This window comes from Danio aesculapii, chromosome 5 (assembly GCF_903798145.1).
Source record: "Danio aesculapii chromosome 5, fDanAes4.1, whole genome shotgun sequence".
NCBI lineage: Eukaryota > Metazoa > Chordata > Actinopteri > Cypriniformes > Danionidae > Danio > Danio aesculapii.
In genome coordinates this window covers 22144143-22171512 of record NC_079439.1, presented here as the reverse complement: position 1 = coordinate 22171512, position 27370 = coordinate 22144143, and the positions used below count along the sequence as shown (strand labels likewise).

The window sequence follows — 27370 nt, the reverse complement described above, 5'->3', positions numbered from 1 at the left end:
TGAGAGTGTATGGATGTTTCCCGGAGATGGGTTGCGGCTGGAAGGGCATCTGCTGCGTAAAATATGTGCTGGATAAGTTGGTGGTTCATTCTGCTGTGGCTACCCCTGATTAATAAAGAGACTAAGCTGAAAAGAAAATGAATGAATGTGTAATATGGTACTAACCTCGATCCCTGAATTCCTAAACATATAACCTTACTTTACTTGTTGTTTTAAGTGCATGTACTGTAAAATACCGTGCACTAATGTGTGCATCTCCCCCTAAACATCCCGCTTTCCTTCTTTTCCTAGTCTACAAAATCACATTTGGAAATTGAGATTTATATATCTGAGGATGGTGAATCAATGAGCTTTTGATTGATTAATGGCTCTTAAAGTCAAGTGCTATTTTGGAGCTTCCCCCTTGAATTTTGCCTTGCCATATTCAAAAGCTTCACAAATTCACATGCAGAGGTGTAAATGCAAAAGTTTGGTTTCATTTTAAAGAAAACCCTTTGTATTTTCATAAAACATTGTTGAAAGTGATTAAAATAATTGTATATGTTGTCTGTGCTATAATAAACCCCTCTAAAAAAGAAGCGCTTTCTTTGTAAACTCAAATTTGAAAGTGTACCTTTTAGGTTCTGTGTGGTCTAGGTTGCTGTAATTAGCTGGTGTTTCCTGCACATGTCAGTAATCAGAAAAAAGAAAAATGTCTCTATCATACTCTATGCACAAGTTATTCTATTCCAACTGATGAGAGAATAGAACCATTTATGGGGGTATTGGGCCAGTATAGACCTTTAAAATTTAAAGAATGTGGAAGTAAATGGCGTCACGGACCCGGTATCGGGTACACAGAGTTTAGTTAAGTTAGGAAAATATTTAGCAGAAATGCAACTATTTGAAAATCTGGAATCTGAAGGTTAGAATAATAAGAAAGATTAAAATAGCATCTAAATAATGAGAAAGTTGTCTTTAAAGTTTTTCAAATGAAGTTTGTGGTAATAAATATTACAAATCAAAAAATAAGTTTTAGTATATTTATGAAAGTGCCAAAAGCCTGGTTAGTGTGTCCACATATAGCACCTACACTGAAAAAAGTGTTGCATGCAAAACTGTTGCAAACAATTTATACAAACAAATTAAATTGAGCAATGTTCAACTTAATTTGTTTGTTTAAATTCAGCCCAAATAAATTGTTTACAACCACATAACGTAAAAAAATTGAGTAAATCCAAGGAATCATCTTTGAATAATTTTTTTCAGTGTAGGTGCTCACGGTAACCTGAGATTCGAGTCCTTCGCTGATCCATCCCCTCTCTCTGCTCCCAACACTTGCCTGTCTGTAATCTCTACTGTCCTTACATTAAAGGTGAAAACCCAGAAAATAATATAGATAATAATAATAATAATCAAATGAGTTTTGACACAAAATAAAAATCTAGTTTTAACTGGACATTCGTGTATTTTCCCATTTGTGGTCCAGGGTGACATATACAGTGCTCAGCATGATTGAGTACACCCCAATGAATATTTTATCCATTTCTCAGTGAATATAGGCAATGTATTTTGGTGCATTTAAACAAAACAGATTTTTTAAACAGATAGATTTATTCAAATAATATTTTAGTCCCCAAACAAACTTGAAAGAATTGAAAGATAATACAATTAAATTCAAGCTAATTATCGCAAAAAATGACAACCTACAAAATTTTAACTAAATTTTTCAAGTTTTTTGCCTCTCTTGATTTTTAACATTTCTTAAATTTGTATTTATTATTTTTCTGTAACATATACATTTGTGTGTACTAGTTTTTGGACCACAATCGTTAGTTATTTTGTTAGATAAGCTCCAGATTTGGCTTCAGTACAGACTAATCTTACTGTATGTATATGCACAAATTTAATATTGCATAGCTTTCTATTAGAAATATGAATTTAAAAGAGAGATTTATGAGGTGTACTTATATATGCTGAGCAATCCACTATTATTCCAAAGTGAATTTCTGATTAATTAGTGAATATTAATTAATTAATTTATTAATTTATTAATTATTAATATTACCTATAAGGCATTAGTAACCTCACTGATTTGTGACCTATCATTTTCTTCGCCCAGTGAATAATCACATTTCTAAAATCCTAACATGTTTTCTTTCTAATATTAATCAGCAGCTTAATCTAAACCTCATAATTAAGATAAAATCTCTCTGTTCAACTATTAGACCTCTGCGTCCCCTGCTCTGTTGGAGTAAAGAGCGAGTTAAGGTTTACATGCAGACTGAGGTCTTGTGGGATCGAGCTTGTATTGGTTGTCAGGCAGCAGTGTCTGCAGGGAGTGTGTCTCTGTCATCACATGCACATGAGCCTTTCCACAATGTGTGTCTGTTTGATGATGCTTATGTGTTTCATCATCTGCATTGGCCCTGATATGTTCTTCATTGTGCTTTTGTATGCGAGTTAAATGAGTGCATGTCATTGTGTGTGTCTTTGTGCTTTCGCTGTGTGTTTGTGTCTGTTTTCCAGCTCATCTAATTATCAGGTCCTGGATGGTGGCCTGGTCCCTCGTGGTAAAAGCTGTTGTTTGCTTTGTGCATCTGTCGTTCTGGATGTCTCTCCAGACAACGCTCTGTGTTAGCTGCACCTCGGTGTTAAACAAACAGCACAGGTGAAAACTTCCTCCTGTACACTTAAAGATTTACATTTCATGTCACGTGAGCCTCACTTTTTTTAATGATCTGTTTTGACAGAGATAGCTTAAATATGTTAACAGATTGTTTGTACACTTTAGAAAAAGAAGGTTCTTATTGTTAGCATCAATGGTTTCATTAAGATCTGTTTACGTTCATAAAATCTTTTTATAAATACATTTTAAACACACTTTTTATAAATAAAACATTTTTATAATTACAAGTATTCACTGTTATTTACAGGCGGAAAAAGATTCAGATTTTAAAATATTCTTTAAAGTTTTTTTTTTTTTTTTTGCTGCTGTTTGTAGTTTGTTTTACATTTCACTTTTGACCCATAAACATCAGTTGTGCACTCTAAATGAAATGAAATTCATAAAAAAGGCACAGGGTGGCATGGTGGTTCTGTGGTTAGCATTGTTGCCTCATTGCAAGAAGGTCACTGGTTCGAGTCTCGGTTGGGCCAGTTGGTGTTTCTGTGTCTGGTTGCATGTTTTCCCTTTTGTGGGTTTCTTCCAGGTACTCCGGTTTCCCCCACAGTCCATAGACATGCACTAACAACCCAGGCTCATTCTGAATACGTACCCCTTGATACATTTCTGGAGAGAGAAAAATACGTCCCAGGAGCTACGTTTTTTTTGCAGGTTTTGTTTTCGCGAATCCACAAGAGGCCGCTGTGTACGCTTTTCAGATCTCAAATTTCTCTCGCGAGTTCGTGCCTGCTGTTCTCACATAAATCCATCAGAGGCCCCTGTCGATTGACCAATTTACTGAGTAACCAACTGACCGATCCCCCACCCTCCTCCTTCCTTAAACCCAACCAATAGTGTTTAAAAAAGTACCAGTTGACCTGCCCACCCACTTTTCTAAACCCAACCGCAGTATTTTGAAAAGCATTCCAGACAAAGAACAGCCACTTGATTTTTACCACGTTTTCAGGTTTTTACCACGTTTTCAGATTTTACCACATTCTCACCCTGCTATTTACTTGTGTTTTTTATTTTTTGGTTTCTGTTTTTGTCTTTTCTGCTTTCTGGAACCATTCTTCACAACCCCGTTGTCATGATCGATTCTGCTCTGCGTCTCTAGTCTGCTGACGTACGTGTTGAGCTACAGGTCAATCTGGTAACAGCAAGAAAGCTGTCCATATTGAGGTAAGTGGTCAGCTGGTAAGCGCAAAAAGGTTATAGCGTTCGTTTTAAAGAAGAAATGCAGCCATACAAAGGTCTTGTTTTCAGCTTAGTCCCTTTCTTGATCTGAGGTCGCCACAGCGGAATGAACCACCAACTTATCCAGCATATGTTTTACACATTGGATGGCCTTCCAGCTGCAACCCATCACTGGGAAACATCCATACACACTCATTCACACACATATGGACAATTTAGCTTACCCAATTCACCTAAACTACATGTTTTTTGGACTTGTGAGGAAAACCGGTGCACCTGGAGGAAACCCATGCGAACACAGGGAGAACATGCAAACTCCTTGGGCTTGAACCAGTGACCTTCTTGCTGTGAGGCGAATGTGCTACCCAGTGCGCCACCATGCAGCCCATTCGTGACGAGCCTGTGTTGTGCACTATAGGTGAATTGAATAAACTAAATTGTCCATAGTGTATGTTTGTGAATGAGTGTGTATGGGTGTTCCCAGTACAGGGTTGCAGCTGGAAAGGCATCCGCTGTGTAAAACTTATGCTGGAATAGTTGGCGGTTCATTCCGCTGTGGTGACCTCTGAAATAGAGACTAAGCTGAATGAATGAATGAAACAAGGCATAGTTGACTATGTATAGACTAGACCAGTGAAACACTGACAAAACTCTTCTCTAAACCCAACCAATAGTGTTTTCAGAAGTACGAGAAAAGTATACGGTGACCACATTTTATCTTAATTGTACATTACTTATATTTCTTTTGTGAAACCATCCTTCACCGGACTCTAAGCCAAGTACTTGTGTGCAACACAAGTACAACACTGTACAAAGTAAACTACAAGCAAACCAACCATGACAACAAAAAGTTGCCAAATGTGGATAAATAGGTGAGGCAAATGTATGCAATCACAAATCATCCCATCTGAGAGGTAAGTGAGAATGATGGAGAGGGTTGGGGTGATTGCCATTAACAGAGATTGTCATTTCTAATTTGGCGTAACCTTTTTTGTTTGTTCTATTGCTGAGCTACAAAAAAGCAAACTGAAATAAAATGTTTCAATTAAATGTTGTAAATGAATCAGATTTTTTGAAATGTAAATACTGTCAGTCGACCGATAGACGACTATGCAGAAGACATCAGAGAGCCAATCAGGGCAAAAACTAGCAGAATTTGGTTATAAATTAGATTGTTTTTGTTTTTACTGTAATAAGTTCATTATAAAATGTAAAAAAAATTCCATATTAGCTAAAATAAAGAAATGTCTTAATGTCATTTTTAAACAATATTAAATAAATTAGGAAATTACCATGGCAACTATTCATTCATTCATTTTCTATTCGGCTTAGTCCCTTTATTAATCCGGGGTCGCCACAGCGGAATGAACCGCCAACTTATCCAGCACATGTTTTACGCAGCGGATGCCCTTCCAGCCGCAACCCATCTCTGGGAAACATCCATACACACTCACTCACACTCATACACTATGGACAATTTAGTTTACCCAATTCATCAGTACCGCATGTCTTTGGACTGTGGTGGAAACTGGAGCAAACCCACGCGAACGCAGGGAGAACATGCAAACTCCACACAGAAATGTCAACTGACCCAGCTGAGGCTCGAACCAGCAACCTTGTTGCTGTGAGGCGACAGCACTACCTACTGCGTCACTGCGTCGCCATGGCAACTATATTAGCCTCAATAAAGTTTTGTTTTTAGTCCTTCATAAGAAAAAGTTTGGCCACCCATGATCTAGACAATGAGCAATTTCCCACTTTGCAAAATATAATTTCAGGTAGGTATCCCACCCCACCCCACCCCCAACAACAACAATAACAAAAAAATGTATAGCACATATTTAAAGTTAATCAGTATACACAGATACAATTTCATCGTTTCATTACTAAAATGAATAAATATATAAGTTATTGCAATGTAAGTTATTTGAATATCATGTCATGTCATGTTATATCATATTCTTCCAGCCAAGTTTTCTTGAACCTGTATTATCATCTGACAACACAAAACTCTCCCAAGGTCTCATAACTAACTTAAACTAAATAAATGCAAGGCATTCAAAATGATTTGTTCAGGGCCAGCCATTGATACCCGCATATCTTTATCTAATCGAAAGTGTGGCTGAATGAAATGCATATATTTCTGACAAGTGAGAATGATTGCCTTTACAGAACAATACTAGCAGAGTGCAGCTTGTGTCTGTGAGGAATGTGCTATTGATTTATCTTGTTTAAAACTTACTTTTGTATATCCCTAGCATACACTTATCTCTCAATTGGCACTCTTGCTTGTTCTCTCTCTTACCTCCATGATTTCAGATATTTTATATCGAATTTGCAGGCATCAGGGAGCCACTATGAAAGATTCTCAGAGCTTCCAGGAGATGTCTGCATTGGACAACTGTTCTTCAGTGTTGTACAAGTGATGCAGAGTGCTCAGGTTCCAGTCCAGTGATGCATGCTTCCAAAAGAGATACAAAAGCAAATGTAAATGTAAAATTAAGGTAAATCTACATGGTCGCAGTCCACTTTTCACTTATGTTTGCTTTTGAAAACATTATTTGTTGGGTGTAGGGAAAGGTTTAGATTAGTGGTTCGCTAGGTGTAGTGTAAAGCCCCGTCTTCTCGTGAATGTGTACAAGTAGGATGTGTATCTGAAATGATCAGCAAAACGTACCCTAAGGATACGTGTACACAGAAGTGTTTGTGCACTGCAGAAAATTGAGCACTGTTCATAAACGCTGAGCTGTGAGTGCAGTGCAACATTTTATTCATTGTCTTGCTCCTCCTCCACTTTGATTTAATGGTTAGTTTAAACGTGACAATGATGAGTGCTGAGTTTTTCAACTTCCGACACTTGAGAAAACGGCAACTTCTCAGCATTGACCATAAAACCCTCGATTAGCACCTTGCTATGCTGCAGGCAGCCTTGTAAAAACTATGCGCTACCATTGACAACAACAGACAACAAACGCTTGGCTTGAGAAAAAAAAATCCAGTGGACATGCAGCCTAAGTAATGTGTAGTCAGAAGGGTTTCCACGATACCATTAATCTTACGATACTATACCAGCTGAAGTATCACGAAACCAAGTAGTATTGCGATACCTTAATTCATATCTCTAATTATAAAGCAAATTGTCAGAAATATTATATTTTGTTATAATAGGCTTACTTGAATGTAACTCATAATTCCCCAAAAAGTGTTATTGGCACGTCACTTCACCTAAAATGTATTCATTCTTTTTCTTTATTTTTTATTAAGATACAAATTATACAGAATGAAATTTGCTACAAAAGAGAGGGGTCTGGATGAAGACCTGCTGCAGTGCAATCTGAGCTGCATCCAATGCTTTTAATGCACTCACCTAACCCCACCCCTAACCCTACCCGTCACAGTGACGTCACTCACTCCATTGAGTGCATTGTGTCTGACATTGCATCGCTGAGTGATTCAATCTCAGCTTGCCTCATAAAGGCTGAATAATCAGAAAATATTTCAATGTTTCTGTCGCTATTTTGGGTTTTTCATCTTTTTTTCAGTATTCTCAGGCAACAATCCAAAGTAATTAAATAATGTACCTTTGTGAGTCGTTCTTTTAAAGAGATTGTCGTGGTTGTTGTAGCTACTAAATTATATTAACAGGAACAGAAATTAACCAATTCAGATGTGCGTTTGAATCGAAGAGTTAGAAAACGTGCAATGGGCTACCACAAAAGATGCAAATTCTACACAGTTTAGCAACCTTAAAGGGCTCCACAGACTATTCAAATAATATGGATTATTGTTGCACAAACGTGTGAGCATTTTAGTAACTTTTCCACATGCAACATTATCTAATGTAGATGAACCATTAATGACGATACTACCGTTTACAAACTACAGTGGCACTGGAAATATTTGGGAGCCATAGTATAGGGTGCAATCCTAGTAGTCAGTGTCCTCAAGAAGATTTGTCATGTAAAACATGCAACAAAACGTACCCAGAGCAATTTTATGAATGTAATTAAAAAATTTTTTTTAAATGTAGAGGCACATAATTCCAATGAACCCAGACAGCCAATTCGAATGTTATCACTCGATTGAGTGGGCATTATCAGTGGTTATCAGCTGATAGATATGGGTCAGTAGGGGCCTTCTGTGCCTAGTGATAGGCTCAGAAGGCTGTTATCATCCATCCACATGGTTAATCAGCTGCGCATGACAAATTGCAGCACTGCGTGTGAAGAAATGAGCGTTCTTAATGGCCATTTATGTAGATAACTTCCGGCCGCAGCCATATGTGAACTAGAATTATTTATATTATTTATTAAATTTCCCATTAATTGAATAATTGTAAATCCACATAATTTTTTTTTATTAATATCTACCCCAACCCCAACCCTAAACGCAACAGTAATGTAAAAACAGATCTGGATCATTTCATGTGGATGGATGATAACATCCTTCTGGCCCATATCTATCAGCTGATAACCACTGATAACACTCATTCAATCGAGTTATAACATTTGAAGCGGGTAACCCAGGAAAATAATTTATGTTGTGCTAATAATAGTTTATGATAAATTGTAAAAATATTGTACAATATTATTGTCCTATTTTTGATACAATTAGTGCTCTGGTGAGGTTCTGAGAGATCTTTATAAAATATTTGAAAAATCTTACTAACCCCGCACCTTTGAGCAGCAATATATCTCAACATTCCATGACATCCCAACCTGCACATCCTTCGCAACTGTGCACAAGAGGACCTCCTTGACATTAATTGTGAAGTGGCTTCTTAGTGCATGAGAGATTCAAGCACTTAAATAATTTTATAAAGGCCCAATCAGTTCAATTCATAGTTAATGCAGCAAAAGTGCCATGCAAACACTTTCATCCCAAAAAAAAGCAGCCTCAGGATTGTGTGGTGTTTCTGCAGGAAATGTGTGGTGGCCTTTGTTTAGAGCTCCCATTGCACCTAAACGCACACTACTGAATTATTCAGGTACGTTTGGGAGATTTACCATAATGGTCTTATGTGAAGTGGCTTTCATTGTTCTCTATTCATCTTTTTTCTTTTTAATTTTTAAGAAATGGCAGGAATATAACTTTGCATTTTCAAAACAATATGCATCACTGAAAAGGAAAGATGATTTATACATACCGTACAATAATTCTGCCTTCCCTGTTTTGGTGGATCGTGTTGGGCTGAGAAGTGTTTGCTGACAATCTGTTATTTTACATTCATTCATTTCCTTTTCGGCTTAGTCCCTTTATTAATCCGGGGTCACCACAGCAGAATGAACCGCCAACTTACCCAGCACGTTTTTATGCAGCGGATGCCCTTCCAGCCGCATCCCATCTTTGGGAAACATCCACACACACTCATTCACACTCATACACTATAGCCTACCCAATTCACCTGTACGGCATGGGTTTGGACTGTGGGGGAAACCGGAGCACCAGGAGGAAACCCACGCGAACGCAGGGAGAACATGCAAACTCCTCACAGAAACAGCAACGGACGCAGCCGAGGCTCGAACCAGCGACCTTCTTGCTGTGAGGTGACAGCACTACCTACTACACCACTGCGTCGCCCCTTGTTATTTTACAGTAGAATCCAAATAACTTAAAAATTAAATGCACAGACAACATTTGCATATCTGTATGCTTCTTTAATTGTATGCCTCATTTGAGTCTTTAATTCCGATGCCTCCAACTGCAAAAACACTTTCATTTCTTCATAAAAATTTGGATTGGTAACGATAATTATTACATTAAAGTACTGGAATATTTTTTAGGTTATAATGGAATTGTTTTGACATTATTCAGGCTAAATTTGTAAAAAAAATAATAATAATAATAATAATAATAATAATTATCCATGACTGATACAAATCATGAGAAAGTCTATAAGTCTATAACAAATTATTCGCCTATATTTAAATGTGCTATGCATTATTTATGTTCATCATTATTATTACCAACTGATAAAATCCCTGCATCATAAGGACCTCCCGATCAGAGCATCCCTAATGTATAGCTAGCTCTCTGTAACTCTCACATGGTCACCTGCTAAAGCTAAGCAGGGCTGCACCTGGTCAATACCTGGATGGGAGACCACATGGGAAAACTAGGTTGCTGCTGGAAGTAGGTGCTTAAGCTGCAGTCTGTGTGGGTCCTAAAGCCCCAGTATATTGATGGGGACTCTATACTGCTCAGTGAGACGATAACCTCCTAGGGCTTGAGTGTCCACATCCATGGACAGCACATTTTAGCTCTTAAGTGGCTATTTAAAATACTTTGAATGTTTTATTTTTTGTTACAGACATACGGTGTCATCCTGCAACTGTTTTGAAGCATATGAAATGTCCCAAACCCTATTTTTAACTGTCCAAAATGGGAAAAAATGTTGTTTTTACAAATAAAAAATGCATGTAAAAATCACCTTGGGCCTTACCAGGGTCCTGACTCTCTGTGGCCTTTAAAAATCTCAGTAAAAAAAAGAGTAGAGGTTCAACCCTCCTGGCCATTGGCCTCTGTCCATCATGGCCTCCTAACCATACCTATATAATAATTGGCTGTTTCTCAATTCCAAGAATGCAGAGAAGGACTAGTGTTATCGGGAAGACCATGAGAACAGAGAACGCTTCCTCTGAGAAATGAGATGCTGCCTTCTTCCTGGTGGTCACATGACCTTCACGCATTTTTAACCGAAAATTATTTAAACATTAGAGCATTCATACAATGATTTATTGTTTTTCCCCTTTTCACAATATATACTATGCATATAGTATGCATATATGACTATATGTATATATGTATACAAATATACGTTACACAATACAAATAAAACTGATTTTAATATGAATTTCAGCAAATGAACACCTTTACTGTGTTTATGGCCTTATTAAGATCTGGTAATGTTTCATGGTAATGTTTACTTTCACTGTTTCATTTAAGGAAACTCCTGAGATAAGTAAGTGATATCTCTGAACTTCAATAATAAATCTATGCAAAATGCTGCGCTTCCCACCTCCAGTCCGATGATATCATGATATCAAGAACACATCCGAGAACTTTCACGGGTCCTCCGTTCTTGCGGTCTTGAGTTTTGGAACTGAACTTTAGTGGTTAATGATGACGTTACATGAGAACATGAGGATGTAATATCACTGAAATACGCATACTGAGAAACATCCTCTGTTACCTCTCCACTAATCAGCTTGTGAGTGGTGTGCGGTCTGGCACAATATGGCCGCTGTCATGTCATCCAAGTGGATGCTGCACACTGGTGGTGAATGAGGAGTTTCCTCCCCAAAAATTGTGTTAAGTGCTTTGAGTGTCCAAAAAAGCACTGTATAAATGTAAGTAATTGCTATTATTATTAAAGATGTTGTCTTAGAAGGTAATTGCCTATGTAGACAACATAACCAAGATAAAGTGAGTGCTCAAGTCTCAAGTTTGTAGAGGGTGAACATTAGACTGACCAGGTCACACCTGATATATTTTTTGTAGCAACAAAATGATTTTAGTGCTAATATAAAATCCATAAGATGATGAGTAGAGGAAGAGAGTTACGAGTATGCAGGTACCTTGATTGCTCCAGTTCCTTTTAAGGAAATGGCTTATAGTATACAACAAAAATTTATGGTTGTAAAGATTCACAGGAGTAATGGCCAAGGTATTACTGTACGCCATTTATTTTTATAATGGCAGTAAATCATGTGGCATTTACACCAAAGTCCTCCTCCTCCTCTTCTAGTCTATGAGTGTGTGTGTGAAGACAGCCAGAGTCAATAGCTTCACTCGGAAAGATGCGTCCTCTAATAGCAGGTGGAAGGTTAAGTGATGTAATAAAACGACAAGGACCAGGCCGGTCACTCTTCTCGGGGCCTAAAGAGTGTGTGTTCTGCCAGGCTTCAATGTTGGGCACTGGGCGTATAATTACACAGCATAAACACAACTCAAGACTCTTATTAGCCAAAGGTTTAAATACAAGACCAGCCCACTGTGAAAAGTGTATTTCTGCTTGGTGTTGTGTGTGTTTGCGTGTGAATATATGAATGTGTTTAGCAGGCAAGATGTGGAGTGTATAGCCTTCGGCCCTCTTGACCTCATGAATGTTACATCAGTGGACTGAGGGCATGCAGAAGAGGAGATGAAATATTTACTAACACCTCCACCTACAGTCTTGTTTCAGACAAGTGTTTGTGCTAACTATGATCAGACACTATATAAATAGGTGGCCTATATGCGAACAATAACCTCAGATGTAAGTGTGTTTTACAGTTTTTCTCAGTCACTTTGGTGCATTTCTCACAACACTATTTACATTTACACAACAGTTAATGCATTTCTCAAAGCAATTAGTCATTTGTCCACATCATAGTAGCAGTTTCTCATTTTTTCCAACAAATTGCAAATGCGTTTGGACATGCATCAATTGCTTTCATACAGCTCTTTGCTGTTTTATAATAATGCTGTTTTATATCATTTGCTTATGTCATGTCAGTCAAAATTAAATTAAACTTGTGAATGCTGAATAGTCATTCCATATAAAACTAATAGTCTTCATTTCATTCTATCAGTCATTACATACAAAAATGTTGAACTAGTTGTCAAAATCTGTTAAGAAAATGTTATAAAAAAATTTATCTTTTTTTTCTCTAGAAAATGTCTTCTAAATTGAACAATTTCATGAATGATTTATAGACTTACAGTATGTATGTTGTAGGTTCAGTTCCAATATTTACTGTAATATTGTTTATTGTTGTGCACAGCTCTACCAAAAGGGAGTTTATGTTTGTTGTAAATAAGAGTGTATTTATTCTTTTGCACAATGCTGTGAATAAATTAGGATTGCAAATGCAGTAAAAATGTGAAACATACATATTCAGTGTCTTGTACTCAGATACCTCACTAAATGCAACGATGACTAACTTTACTATAGTTTTCAAATGGCTGTGCAAATAGTATATAGTGCTGTCTTGAGCATTTTCAGGACGTGTCAACAAAATCGGACTTTTTGCATTAGAAAAAATGTACAGAGTAAACTGTCATAATGAAAACAGGACAAAGCCATTTGACTATCTTGTTCATAAACAATGGTGTCTGGACTTTTCATCTTGATGACACTGACACTTTCATTGCTTTTAAGCACAAGCTATCCATTTTGAGCAAATGACACACTTTTGCAGGTTATCAACTAGGTTTTGCAGTTTGTACTAATTTAATACAACATTTGAGAAATCCATTAACTGTTGTGCAAATGTAAATAGTGTTGTGAGAAATGCGACTGAGAAAAACGATGGATGGATGGATGGATGGATGGATGGATGGATGATACTGATCTATTTTCATTTTCTGCAAATAAATTATCTGCAGCTATCTTAATTGACCAGAATCAGAAGTCTATCAAATAAAACACAAATGAACATTTTACTCAAAACACATGCTTATTAAGGCAAACCACAGAACAGATAATAGCCTAACTTTGAAAGGGTCTCTATTGTTATCCAGTATTTTTGGGAAATCAAAACGTTTTCTCATGACATTCAGTTACAATATTCACAGTTCAAAACATAAATTCGCCCATAAAGTATGCATGTTATGAGATATAAGTAGCCTACTGTATTTAGTGAAAGGTGAAAATACTCACTTTTTGTGAAAAATAATTAGCCTATTAGCAATGTTGTGTTAGCTTACTCCAAGATGTGTTCTGTCATGTATTTCAAATAAAATTTAATACACATTTTACGCAGTATTAATTAAATTATAGACTAAACCTTTCATAATTTCCTTATTTGCAACTGGCCCGTATAAAGCGGAAGTCCACAAAGATGTTTGGTGTCGCAGTGCTGCCATCTTGAGGTAGTGCCAATATTATTACAACTGCAATTTGTGTGAGACATGTGCGCTCAGTTCCGTTTTCTCGTAGGACATAAAACATGGATTTTAAATGATTGAAATGCGTTATTTGTTATATTGTACGTCTTTTCTTTTATCTAAGCAGTGACGGAACAGAAGACTAGAACAGCGCTGGCTGATGGTAACCCGGGCGACCGTTTTCTGCATCAGTACCCGTATTTCCGTACTGATATCAATAATTTCTCTCAATGACAGGACGACCTGTGCTGAAATAACCTAACATGAGGCGTAACACGGTAAAGTTTCATTTTCTAAGTGTCGTGGATCTAATAAATATGTTTGAAAATGAAAAGGACAGACCCAGGAGCGCGTTTATAACGGTGTGATGCGGACGATCAGCTGATCATCACTGCTGCTGCCAGTATGGTTGATATGTAAATATGCCGAATTTCTTTACTACAAACTGAAATATTTGCAGTACAAAACTTTTAGAGACATACTACAGCTACATCATGATTCAGGCTGTGTTTAGTGCTTATTATGGGATTATATGTTTATTTTATATCATGAAACAGAATGATTTTGCTCTCATACAGTATGTTATGTTTGGTTTTAAAGGTAGATTGAATTGGTCATAAAATGGAGGTCCCTGCAGTAAACCAGAGCTATACGCAGCCACCACAGCAGCCATGGGCCGAACAAAGCCACTACAGGAACCCAGCCATGCCTTCTCTCAACTGTCCAGCTCCTCCATATCACTATCCAAACCAGACACCGGATCAGCAGAGAGCAGCAGTGAGTGTGACCCCAGTGAACCACATGACTCTACAACGTCCACCGTCACTGTACTGGGACCCCTCACAGCAATCACCCCCAGGTGAGCAACATGAGCTATGGAGAATTCCCAGATGTGATGGGAAAAAAAATCAAACATGAGATTTTTGATTTTGTTTTTGTTTTACAGATGCGTTTCGACCTGTTCCTGAGATCACAAATATGTCAACTCAAGGGATGCCACAGAAAAGCTACTCATTACCAGTGAGCATGACAGTGTTGGAGAATTATTTATTTATTTATTTATTTATTTATTTATTTATTTATTTATTTATTTATTTATTGTCTAATATATGTATTTGTGACATAGTCACAAAGTTATATAACAATAATATTTAAATATTCACATATTTTATTATTAATTCATTTTCTTTTCTGCTTAGTCCCTTTATTAATCCGGGGTCGCCACAGCAGAATGAACCGCCAACTTATCCAGCACATGTTTTACGCAGCGGATGCCCTTCCAGCCTCAACCCATCTCTGGGAAACACCATACACACTCATACACTACAGACAATTTAGCCTACCCAATTCATCTGTACCGCATGTCTTTGGACTGTGGGGGAATCCGGAGCATCCGGAGGAAACCCACACGAATGCAGGGAGAACATGCAAACTCCACACAGAAATGCCAACTGACCCAGCTGAGGCTCAAACCCGTGACCTTCTCGCTGTGAGGCGCCCACTGCGTTGCCCCATATTATAGCATATCAAATTATATTATAATAATTATATTAAATTACCAAGAATTTAAGTAACTAAAATGACTGTAGTGCATATAATTTGGATATATAAAGTTTTACTTTTGCATTTTAGTTAACTGTAATAACCCTGCTATCATTTGTGATTCTGGATAATCTTTAATATTATTTAGTGATTAAAAGCATAATAGCATAAGGTTAGTATTAAAAACATCACAATGTCATTAGATATGGAAGTTTAGGAAAATCTAAAATGATTGTAGTGTTAATAATTTGGATATATATTTTTTCCTTTCGTTTTAGATACAGTGCTCAGCTTAATTGAGTACACCCCATTTTGAAAATGAATATTTTTCTCCATTTCTCAGTGAATATAGGCAATGTATTTTGGTGCATTTAAACAAAACAGATTTATTAAACAGATGTATTTATTAAAATAATATTTTAGTTGCCAAACATATTTAGAAATTAAAAGATAATACACTTAAATTCAAGCAAATATTGCAAAAATTAAAAAATAAAATAAAAAAGAATTACAACCTACAAAATTTCAACAAATTTTTTTGCTTCTCTTGATTTTTTCCCTCTTTTTTTATTTATATTTGATAATTTTCTATAACGTATATATTTGGGTGTACTAGTTTTTGGAGCATTAATATAAGTTTTTTTGTTAGATAAGCTCCAGATTTGGCTTCAGTACTGACTAATCTAATGTATATGCACAAATATAATATTGTATAGTTTCCTATTAAAAATATGAATTTAAAAGACAGATTTGTGAGGAGTGTACATATATATATATGCTGAGCACTGTAACTGTAATAACCCTGCTGCCACCATTTGTGATTCTAAATAACCATCACTATTATTTAGTGATTAAAAGCATCATAACGTTAGGTTAGTATTAAAAACATCACAATGCCATTAGATATGGAAGTTTAGAAAATTCTCAAAATTACTCAACTGCGTCATTTAAAAAAAAAAGTTTCACAAGGTGTCACACTAACACTTTTCTTTCCCAGACAGAGAAAGAAACTTAATGAGCAAATGGTGAAAAAGTGACATCATTTGTCAGCTTGTGTGTGGTTTGAAAAAGTGTAGCGTTAAATTAGCCCTGTTTTAATTGTCTCATTCTGCTCTCTTACAGAAACAATGAGTCTCTCATGAATTGAATTTACTCAAGAATCACTTCATTTTCTTGTGTTTTGTCAGACGAGCCCAGTGTCTAAATCAGAGTCCCGGTATGGCCTGGATCCTCAGCTTCTCCCTAGTGTGGTAAAATCTATTATTCTATCTATCTTCTATCTGATATTATTTTGTAAGGCTTCCATCATCTGAATCAGTGGTGAAAAGTGTGCTAAAAAATCATCCATATGTATTGCAAGCAGAGTAAAAGTATCTTGTAAATACTACTCAAAGTAATTTTAGTATCTAAAAGTAGTTAAGAGGACTGAGTAGTGAGTATTACGATGTGGTATACTATACAGCGTATACCCTGCAAATAAAAAATGTAGCTTAAATTTGTTTCATTATCTTTTAAGGGTATTTCTACGTCCAAGTTCAATTATTTGCTATTCATGGACAATACATTTAAATTGTGAGATTAAGTTAATGTGAGATTTACATTACATTAAAGCATGTCAGAAAGCAGGTGGATGAGCAGGTGAATCTACCTGTGAATAAAATGCTAATTCTTAGTTTATGCGCTATGAGCCATGACTAAGAAGCTACAAGTGTCAAGCAACTGGAGCCGCAAACCAAGCTAATGCAGAACTGATAGAATACAGGGGACATGTGCATGTGTTTGAAAACGAAACATTCTGTAGTGCATTTAATTATTGATTAACGCCTTTTGGTGATTTCAATCATCATACAGTAGGCATCTTTCATCTTCTCAGGAGTGACATACAGTTTAAACAGTTTCTTGGTTATTGTGTGTAATGATTTTGCATCTTCTTGGGCACTTTTAATGCTTCCACTCTGTTTGCCGCATTTAAAAAGCTAGGATAAACTATCTGATGGGATTTTTCTATGCACGATTTGACGAGAATGACAGAGCTGAATATTGTACTTCGCTAATCACCATAGACAAAAAATAATTAAATTATATAATAACCACAGGTTGAAGGAAAATAGCACAATTAAAGAACCCGTACAGCACTTAAAATGTACACATTTTTAAAACTAAGTACAGTACAGTTCCTGAACTACTCAAGTACAGTAATTTGAGTATTCATTACTTTACACCAATGGTTATTAAATTAAATAAATTTTTAGAGGCCTTAAGGGGCTAGCTATTATGACACACTGTTGCCAGACAACTGTGTTTGAACCCCTTACAAAAGTGATTTTGCATAATAGGCCCCCTTTAAAGTTAGTCATAGGCAATAGGCCAAATAAAAAGCCAAAATTTGGGCAAATATTTTGGGAATAAAAAAAGAGCGCCCATATTCTGTAGCTACAACAAACTTTGTAATCTGTTTTTGAAAGCATAAGTTGATGCCATCCTTTTAATGACGGACAAATTGCAAATTTGCACATTAACATTCACTGGTCAAAAACCCGGCCGTGATTCCTTTTAAGTTTGACACAAAGCAAATGAATGATCGTTGTAGGCTAAAATATATTAATAAGAAATTAGATTTAGGATGGCATTAACATTTAAATCACATTACATACGGTCACAGAATGATTCATTTTTATTTTGTGTATTTGCTAGTTATTTATTTTTTTGTCTAGTATTCTATATTCTCCACTCGTCTTCACACATAGAAACATAGTAAAACATGTTTTTACTACAGTACTGTTGTAGTAGCTAGTATATAAAAACCAACACAGAATCAGGACACTCTGAAATCTTTAAATTTTTGCCGAATTAATATTATCTGACACAATTTAAACGTTTTACTGCAACTGTACATTAATATTTCACTCATTTTTCATTGATAGTTTATTGTAATTGTGATAGAGAGCTACCAATGGTCACAGAAGATTGCTGATTTAAAGAAGCCCCAAAAAAACGTTATTAATAGTGAATAATAAATATAAAGCTTTTGAGAGAAATTGCAAATTTGCACACATTCGCTGGTCAAAAACACAGTTGCATTTGAGCTTGACACAAAGCAAATGAATGATCCTCGTCAGCTAAAATATATTTATAAGAAATTAGATTTATGATGACTATCTACTGATAGACTGATTCATTAACATTTAATCACATTACAAATGTTCACAGAAGAATTCATTTTTATTGTGTGTATTTGCTAGTTATTTAGTCTTTTAGTCTAGTATTGTATATTCTCCACTCGTCTTCACACATAGAAACATAGTAAAACATGTTTTTACTACAGTACTGTTGTTGTAGCTAGTATATAAAACCATCACAGAATCAGGTCACTGAAATCTTTATATTTTTGCAGAATTAGTAGTATCTGACACAATTAAAACATTTTACTGCAACTGTACATTAATATTTCACAAATTTTTCATTGATAGTTTATTGTAATTGTGCCAATGTTTACAGAAGATTGCTGGTTTTTAGATGCTCTGAAAACCTGTGTATCTACATGGTAAAACTGTTATTAATAGTGAATAATAAATATAAAGGCTTTGAGACTATTATTCTATGTTATTGATTGGTCATTAGGATTAATGCAACACTCAATTTTCTGCATCCTGCCTCTCCTAAATGTACAGGTGCAGGTGATTAAAGAGGACAAGATGCAGTGGGAAGGAAAAGTGTTTGTTTCAGAGTGCAAATCTTCAGTTCCTCCTCTCTCCTCAAGCCCGTGCACCCTGGAGGACAGAGGTACTGCACTGTCACTGCAGCCTAATTTAGAAACATTATCCTTTGACCTCGTTTCCAAAAGAACATAAAACATAAATGTGATGCACCTGCTTTATCTCATCACGACAGCTTTTGTTGTGCTTTTGTTGAAGATTTTTTTGACGTTAACTGACTTTCAAACAGCGATGGTGCCAGACACACAAAGGTAGTGAAATATTGACAGCTGTTTCTCTTATAAACAGACCTAATTATAATCTCAAACACAGATGCTGTTTTTCACTGTCATAAATACAGCAGCACATTAATGGTGTTGACAGTCCTGCTGACAGAAGCACAAACTACTGTTTATTTTTAATGAGGCTATTTTAAAAGGAATAATCGGTGAAATAATTAGTTAGAAATAATTTTTTTTTATTATAATGCATAAATATTGTAGTTACCAAGAGTGGCACTGTCGCCTTACAGCAAGAAGGATGCAAATTCGAGCCCCAGCTGTGGCATTGATGACATTTCTGTGTGGAGTTTGTATGTTCTCCACATGATTTGAATAAACTACGTTGGCCGTGGTGTATGAGTGTGAATGTGAGTTTATGGGTGTTACCCAGTGCTGGGTTGCAGCTGGAAGGGCATCAGCTGCGTAAAACATATGCTGGATAAGATAGCGGATCATTCCCCTGTGACAACCTCCGGACTAAGCTGAAGGAAAATTAATGAATTGTAGTTACCAGTTATTTAGTAACAGTATCATTATAATAATTTAATGCATTATTAATGATAATAATAATAATAATAATATACTATAGTATAATACTACTATTACCATGTACTACTAAAAATAATAGTAATTTTAAAAGAATGTTTAGCAGTTTTTGGCTAACAACACAATCACCAAAAGCATCACTTTCCATTGGCGACCATTAAAGTGGCCATTTCAGTATTATTTTTTTGTGTATCGGTTTATTTATTTATTTATTTTATTTTGGTGAAGAAAGTATGAAAGTGATGGACAAATATTTAAAGGGGCAATTAACACTAAATGTTCAGAATTTATTTCATTTTGTGAATTATTGCAATTATATTAATTTAAAATAATAAAATATTTCCCAGTACTAGGCTGTGGCTGCACGGGCATCCGCTGCGTAAAACATATACCAGAATAGTTGGAGGTTCATTCGGTTGTGGCAACCCCTGATAAATAAAGGGCTAAACCGAAGGAAAATGAATGAATGAATAATAAAATAAATACATGAAAGATAACAGTAGTGAGAGAACAGTAGTTAAGAAAGCATATGATTGTAGCTATGTGGAATTGTTTGCATAAGCTCTGCAGTTTATCTGTCATGTCGACAGGTTAGGTAATATATTAAGACTATATTCATTTATTCATTCATTTTCTTTTCGGCTTAGTCCCTTTATTAATCAGGGGTCACCACAGCGGAATGAACCGCCAACTTATCTAGCACATGTTTCACGCAGTGGATGGCATTCCAGCTGCAACCCATCACTGGGAAACACTGATACATTCTCATTTACACACATACACTACGGACAATTTAGCTCACCCAATTCTTCTATACCGCATTGTACCCGGAGGAAACCCACGCAAACATGGAAAGAACATGCAAACTCCACACAGAAATGTCAACTGACCCAGCCGAGGCTCGAACCAGCTACCTTCCTGCTTTGAGATGAGAGCGCTACCCACTGCGCCACCTTGTCGCCATAAAGACTATAGTTTATATATTTTTTAAAATCACATTTATATTACTGTATAAAATTACTTTGTCAGCGATATCCTGCACAATGGATAAGCTTCTGTCTCCTAAACAGAAAAAAAGTCACATCCTTTTAAATTTCCTTCACATAAGAGTTTAAGCTTTCAAAGATACCCTTCTTTTTATATTTTGTTACAAGCTGTTCACACACAAGCAGTAAAAAACATGATTAATAAATACAAAAACTTAAATGTAGCATACAGTAGGGCATCACGGTGGCACAATGGGGAGCACGATCACATTACAGCGAGAAGGTCGCTGGTTCAAGCCCTGGCTTGCTCAGTTGACATTTCTGTGTGGAGTTTGCATGTTCTCCAAGTGTTTGCGTTTTTTTCCTCAGGGTGCTCCAGTTTTCCCCACAGTCCAAAGACATGTGAATTGTATAAGCTAAATTGGCCGGAGTGTTTGTGTGTGAATGCAAGAGTGTATGGGTTTTTCCCAGTGTTGGATTGCAACTAGAAGGGCATCCGCTGTGTAAAACATATGCTGAATAAGTTGGCGGTTAATTACGCTTTAGCAACCCATGATTAATAAAGGGACTATGCTGAAATGAAAATAAATAAATGAATAAGCTTGCAGTATTTAAAGGGATAGTTCACTTGAAAGTGAAAATTCTGTCATCATTTACTCTCCCTTCGCTAGTCACAAACCTGTTTAAGTTTTTTTCTACTACTGAACACAAAAGAAAATATTTTGAAGAATGCAGAAAACCTGTAACCATTTACTCGCATAGTATTTGTTTTTCCTACTATGGATGTCAATGGTTACATGTTTTCAGCTTTCTTCAAAATATCTTCTTTTGTGTTCTTTTTTTGCTGTTACAGAATCTACCAGCATGCTAACCAGTGAGATTATAATATTGTATACTCTCTTTTTTATTTCTTTGCTGTCTGCTGTGCTTCCCAGGTAATGCCACACCACGTTATGTCCGCTGCACAACCTACAGCTTCCCCATGGAGGCTCCATCAGCCCAGAAGAGTCACCTCCCGCTGGGTGCAATCGTGTGTCCGCTGGCCAGACCTCAGAGAGGAGAAGTATGAAAGAAGTAGAGCACATATAGTTAAGGCTGTGCAAAATGTAAAAGCATATCCTGAAGAAAATCTTACCTTTGTTTGTCATACATTTGAAAAGATGTTTTGTGACATTTGTGTCATGTTGTCACCTTCACATCGTCCTCAGTGTTGCTTGATCCATTTAAATATAAACTTCTCTTTTAAACGTGTTATGGGAATGTTTTCCACAGCGTGATGTGCCAGCGTGTGAGGCAGAAGATTGTGTTAAGGGCTGTGTTCACTGCGGGGCCTTCATGAGCCCTGCTATGAGCTGGCAGGACTGTGGGCAAAGATTCTACTGTCCTTTCTGTGACAAACTCACCGAAGGTATGTCTTGTTTGGCTTACAGTCATTCTCAGTTTTCGGGTAAAGCTGTGTACAGTATATACACACTATAAAAAGCAATTAGTTGACTTTACTTAAATAAAAAAAAAAGAAGCAAATGCCTTATATTTATTAATTAAAACAAACTATGTGCATAATTGTAAAAGTTAAGTCAATAAGTTTACTGACTTTTTACGTAAATTGTGTTGCATGTAAGGCATTGGGTTTACTCACTTTTTTAAAGTAAACTAGCTAATGGCTTTTTAAAGTGCAGTTAAAGTCCAAATTATTAGCCCTCTTGTTATTTTTTTCCTTTCTTTTTCAAATATTTCCCAATTTATGTTTAACAGTGAAAGGATTTGTTTTACACATTATTTCCTATAATATTTTTATCCTATAAAAATCTTATTTGTATTTTTTTTTTTTGGCTAGAATAAAAGCAGTTTTTAAATTTTTTTTTCTGGTCAATATTTGTCACGGAAGCTCACTCACAAATGCACGGATCTAAGGAATGATCAAAAACACGTATTTATTTACACAATAACACTTACAACAGGAACTGGAACATCAAGCGCTCGCTGGATAATGAGTTGTGACAAAATAATAACAGACAAAGAAATAATGACACTCATAACTAGGGCCAGACAGAATCTGCGGACATGTTTTGCTATTTCTGCAGAGAATTTTGTAAAAATCTAAAGATTTATTTATGTGAAATTATTTTGGGAGTACCATAACTAAAAACTTATATATGTGTTATATATGAAATTAAAAATATTACCTTTTCAACTTTTATTTAATGTTTACAATGCAAATTCATCCAGATCCATTTATTTGGTAAACAAAGCAAGTCTATCATAAAATATGTCTACTAAAAGACAGACAATATTACTTTACAAACGGTATTGTACATAAACCATATGAACATTTTCACAAGTAGGTAAATAGACTCAATGAAGGGCTAAAATTCTACATATTTCTGAGCTCGCAGATATCGTGTGGGCCTACTCATGGGTAAAAATAGACAAGACATGATTAAACTTTATACATACCGGTGTGTGACACAGGTGGAACTAACAAACATTAACAAACGGTGGGAAAACAGAACAAAATGACGTAAACAAAAGCACTTGGGAATTCACATGACATAACAACTATTGACTATTAACTGAACTCAACACATAGACACAACAGACTTGTGACAATATTATTAGCCCCCTTAAGCAATATATATATATTTTTAAATATCTAGTAAAATATTATGTACTGTCATGATGGCAAAGATAAAAAAAATCTGTTATTAGAAATTATTTATTAAAACTATTATGTTTAGAAATGTGTTGAGAAAAAATCTTCTCTCACTTAAAAAGAAATTGTGGAAAATATATGAAAGAATTAAAATTAAACTTGGGGGGCTGATAATTCAGACTTCAACTGTATTTGTTGCCATCTTTGCTGTGTTTTTTCTTGCAGTGCCATGGCAGTCCTATCAGCCCACCAATCAGGGTCGCCGTGTTGACTGGGAAAAAAAACCTGAGCTCAGTCTCGGCTCATATGAGATCCTGGAGAAACAAACGGTAAGAAATGCTGTGGATTTGTTTTAGGCATTCATTTTTTTTCTGTTAAGTTCTTTGTATTGTATATTTACTATGGTACGCATCAGCATTTGAAAGGTATCAAGTTCATTTGGTTATTTAGCACATAGAAAAACAGCCACAAGACTGACTAAAGTGCTTTATATAAAAAAAATATGTACAGTATAGAGCAAAACCAATAAAAGACATTAATATTTAAAAACCAAGAGAAAATACCAGGTAAATGTTTAGAAACAGAAATATCAGCAACATTCTGCATTGTGGGAGTGCGCACATTTTTGCAATTGTTTTAGATAACTTCCGATTCATTTGTCTATGAGGAAATGAGTAGGAATAATAAACAGCAGAAAACTGTCAAACTACTTGCTCTACAAACATGACTATACATAAAAAGTAGAATAATATACTGTAATATCAGTTTTCAACATCAAGCAGCAACAAGCTGTTTTTAATGTTTAAAAACCAATAGAAGTGAATGAGATCGGATGTTTTGAGCCAAAAAGTTTCCAATGACTGGATTTTACGTTTCTAGTGGGAGTATAAAAAGCTCTGAAAGGTATCTAGGGGCTAGATTATATAAAGGTTTATACACCAGTAAGAGAACTTTGAAATAAATTCTCAATTGAATGGGCAGCCAACGGAGGTCCCTTAGGATAGGGGTAATGTGGTCACATTATGATTTCAGATAGAGCAAATTATATATAGCAATGAGATGACTTGGACTAGAGCACTAGACAGAATCTCTCTGCAGTTTTTTCTTTATCTTTGCAGAAATTTCTGTTTTGTTTTGTTCTGTTCTGTTCAAAAATCTTAGGATTTATGTGGAATGATTTTGAAAGCTGAAGACTTGCACATGAATTAGTAATAGTAAAAAAATGTCTTAACTTTTACTTAAGGATTAAAATGTGAATCCAGTTATTGCTCTTCTCGTAAAATACATCCACTAAAGGGCAGAAAATGTTACTTTACAAATTGTATTTTACAAAACTCATCTTAACATTTGCATTTTACTTTATAATATTTCTAAAATTGTAAATAAAAAAAAAAATAAACACAAATATATATTTACACTTATTTACATAAGGAAATACAAAGTAAATAATATTCTGAGTGTTCTGTGTATTTCTGCAGGCATAGATTCCATGTGGCCCTAGTCATGACCTAACCATCTAAAGCCCTGTTTTTTGATTAGATTGAGCAAAATGTGTCTTAATAGCAGGCGTAAATGGATAAGTTACAGTTAATCTTTTCTGCGAATGTGTTAAATGACTCGCAATAACAAATGTCAGTAAAAGGTCAAACTGCTTTCACTACAAACCAGTGTGTTCATGTCAAAATCAACTTTTTAATAAGGCTTGTGATATTCTCTGATGGAGACTACAAAAGAAAATAGACCTCAGATTGTCAAATTTACCCTCATGACCATTGTGAATGGCCCCAAGTCATTCAAATGAAAGAGAAAAAACTGTGCTTGACATTGATAATAATAACTTTCCTTAAGTACCAAATTAGCACATTAGAATGATCTCTGAAGGATTGTGTAACACTGAGCACTGGAGTAAAGTTTTAATCAAATAAGTGAGAATAAAAGGCTTTTTCAACTATATATTTTAAACCTTCCTCAGATTATTATATTCAGTACTTCTCAGTTATTATATTGATGTATCTAAATTTTATCTCAAATAGCCCTGTCATGTTATTCATTATCGTTTTTACCCAATTTGTGATCTTGTAAACAGGGTAAAGCTGCTGTTTTGCTGCTGGCGATAGATGTTTCTGCCGGTGCAGTGAGAACTGGGCACCTAGACCACATCTGTCAGCGGATTTGTTCTCAGTTGCAAGCTTTAAATGGGTAAGGGTCATTCACTTTTATACAAATTTTACAATAAAGTTGCCGAAGTCCATCTCTACATTGTTTTTCACTCATTATAGGTATTATTTCACTTATAATACTTTTAGATTTTGTGTCATTGTTTGATATACTGTATATTCAGCTGCAGGCACAAACTTGTTTCAGGCCACTAGATCCAGGCCGGGACGAACCATATATGGGGACTGATGGATCAGTTGCAGTTTTGTATCATTAAATAAGCTATCCCAAGAACGTCCACACAAGTTACAGTATATGAACAGTATTTACTGACAATACACAAAATACTACAAATACAATACATTCACTCTGCATTTCAAACGTGTCACATAAGTGGTAATTTGTTTTTTGTAATTTGATACAAAGATGATTTAATACAAACATTAAAACATATAAATGTTCATGAATTTTTTAAAAATCGAAATATTAAAAACTTTCAAGGATTTAAGATGCTGATGATCGTTATACACACCATAACAGTCTTGTGAAAAGGGTCTATTGTGTTTTATTAACGTCTACACCATAGGTCTCAAACTCAATTCCTGGAGGGTCGCAGCTCTGCACAGGTTTGCTCCAACCCTGATCAAAAACAGCTGATCCAAATAATCAAGGTGTTCAAAAGAGTCATGCACATTTTCATTAGTTGGATCAGCTGTGTTTGATCAGGGTTGGCGCAAAACTGTGCAGAGCTGCTACCCTCCAGGAATTGAGTTTGAGACCTACAGCATGTTTAAACCTACCCCTTACAGTAACCTGTTGTGTTATAATTATGTCTACACCCACCCCAAATCTAAACATACACCTACAGTTATGAATAAAGAGTATTTATTGATGTACTGTGTCACAAAAATGACGTTATATGCATGTCCACATTCTTATTATTGTCAAAGCTGTAACATTAATCAGCCTACTCGCGTTGTAAGTTCCTTTCACTTGGAAGCCTGGATCTAGTGGGCTAAAACCAATAATAATATAGTGTGGATATAATTGCATCATTTTAGGCCTGTTGAACCTGACCAATTGGATCTTGAAGTGGGTTTGATGACCTATGATAGCCGGATACATTTGTATAACTTAAGTCCAGCTCTGTCTCGCCCTCACATGATGGTCATCACTGACTGTGAGGAGCTGGAGCTTCCAGTGCTGGATGGCCTTCTGGTGCCACTGAAAGACTGCAGACACATAATTGAGAGGTTCTGACACAGCGTTTGTTCTACTCAAATAATTGTTTTTAATATAAATGGCAAACGGATAACAATGGTATCCTCTTTTTGAATAGAGTTCTATGCGAAATTGCACTTTTCCACCCTGAATTGGAAGACCGAAGCAGCTCGCAAGAGCTTCCTGTTTCTGCAGGACTGAAGATTCTTCAGGCAAGAGAATTAAACACATGCACATGCCTTCACTTGGAAAATCGATGTCCATGCAGCAAAAGTTTTATTATTTATTAATCTCTTACATGTCATTTTAATAGGCTGCTGGGTCTCCTGGAAAGTTATTGATCTTTCATTCCTCAGCTGTTTCTGAAGGAGCAAATCAGAAAAGCTCATCCGGTTTCCTCAGCTCTAACAAAGCGAAGGTGAAATAAAAAACAAGCATTTTTACCCTAATATTGTGCCATAAATTAGATTTGAAGTAGATCCAATGCTGAATTTGACAGAATAAAAGGGAAAATTGAATTGTGGAAAATTTTAAAAATGCAGATTGCATTGGTGTTTACAATTGAAGGCAAAACTTTT

The 27370-nt window shown here is 35.8% G+C and overlaps 1 protein-coding gene across 1 annotated transcript in view; it reads left to right on the top strand.

The window, feature by feature from the left end:
* The first annotated feature begins 13757 nt into the window (after positions 1-13757).
* si:dkey-13n15.2 (protein transport protein Sec24C) overlaps positions 13758-27370 on the top strand; it is a 34956-nt gene continuing 21343 nt past the window's right edge. The window contains exons 1-12 of the mRNA XM_056457588.1: positions 13758-14127; positions 14312-14570; positions 14658-14731; positions 16441-16503; positions 18925-19036; positions 21697-21824; positions 22034-22169; positions 23640-23743; positions 25501-25613; positions 26633-26824; positions 26911-27004; positions 27106-27210. Coding sequence (XP_056313563.1) covers positions 14333-14570; positions 14658-14731; positions 16441-16503; positions 18925-19036; positions 21697-21824; positions 22034-22169; positions 23640-23743; positions 25501-25613; positions 26633-26824; positions 26911-27004; positions 27106-27210 — 1359 coding nt within the window. The 5' untranslated portion in view covers positions 13758-14127; positions 14312-14332. The remainder of the gene's footprint in view (positions 14128-14311; positions 14571-14657; positions 14732-16440; positions 16504-18924; positions 19037-21696; positions 21825-22033; positions 22170-23639; positions 23744-25500; positions 25614-26632; positions 26825-26910; positions 27005-27105; positions 27211-27370) is intronic.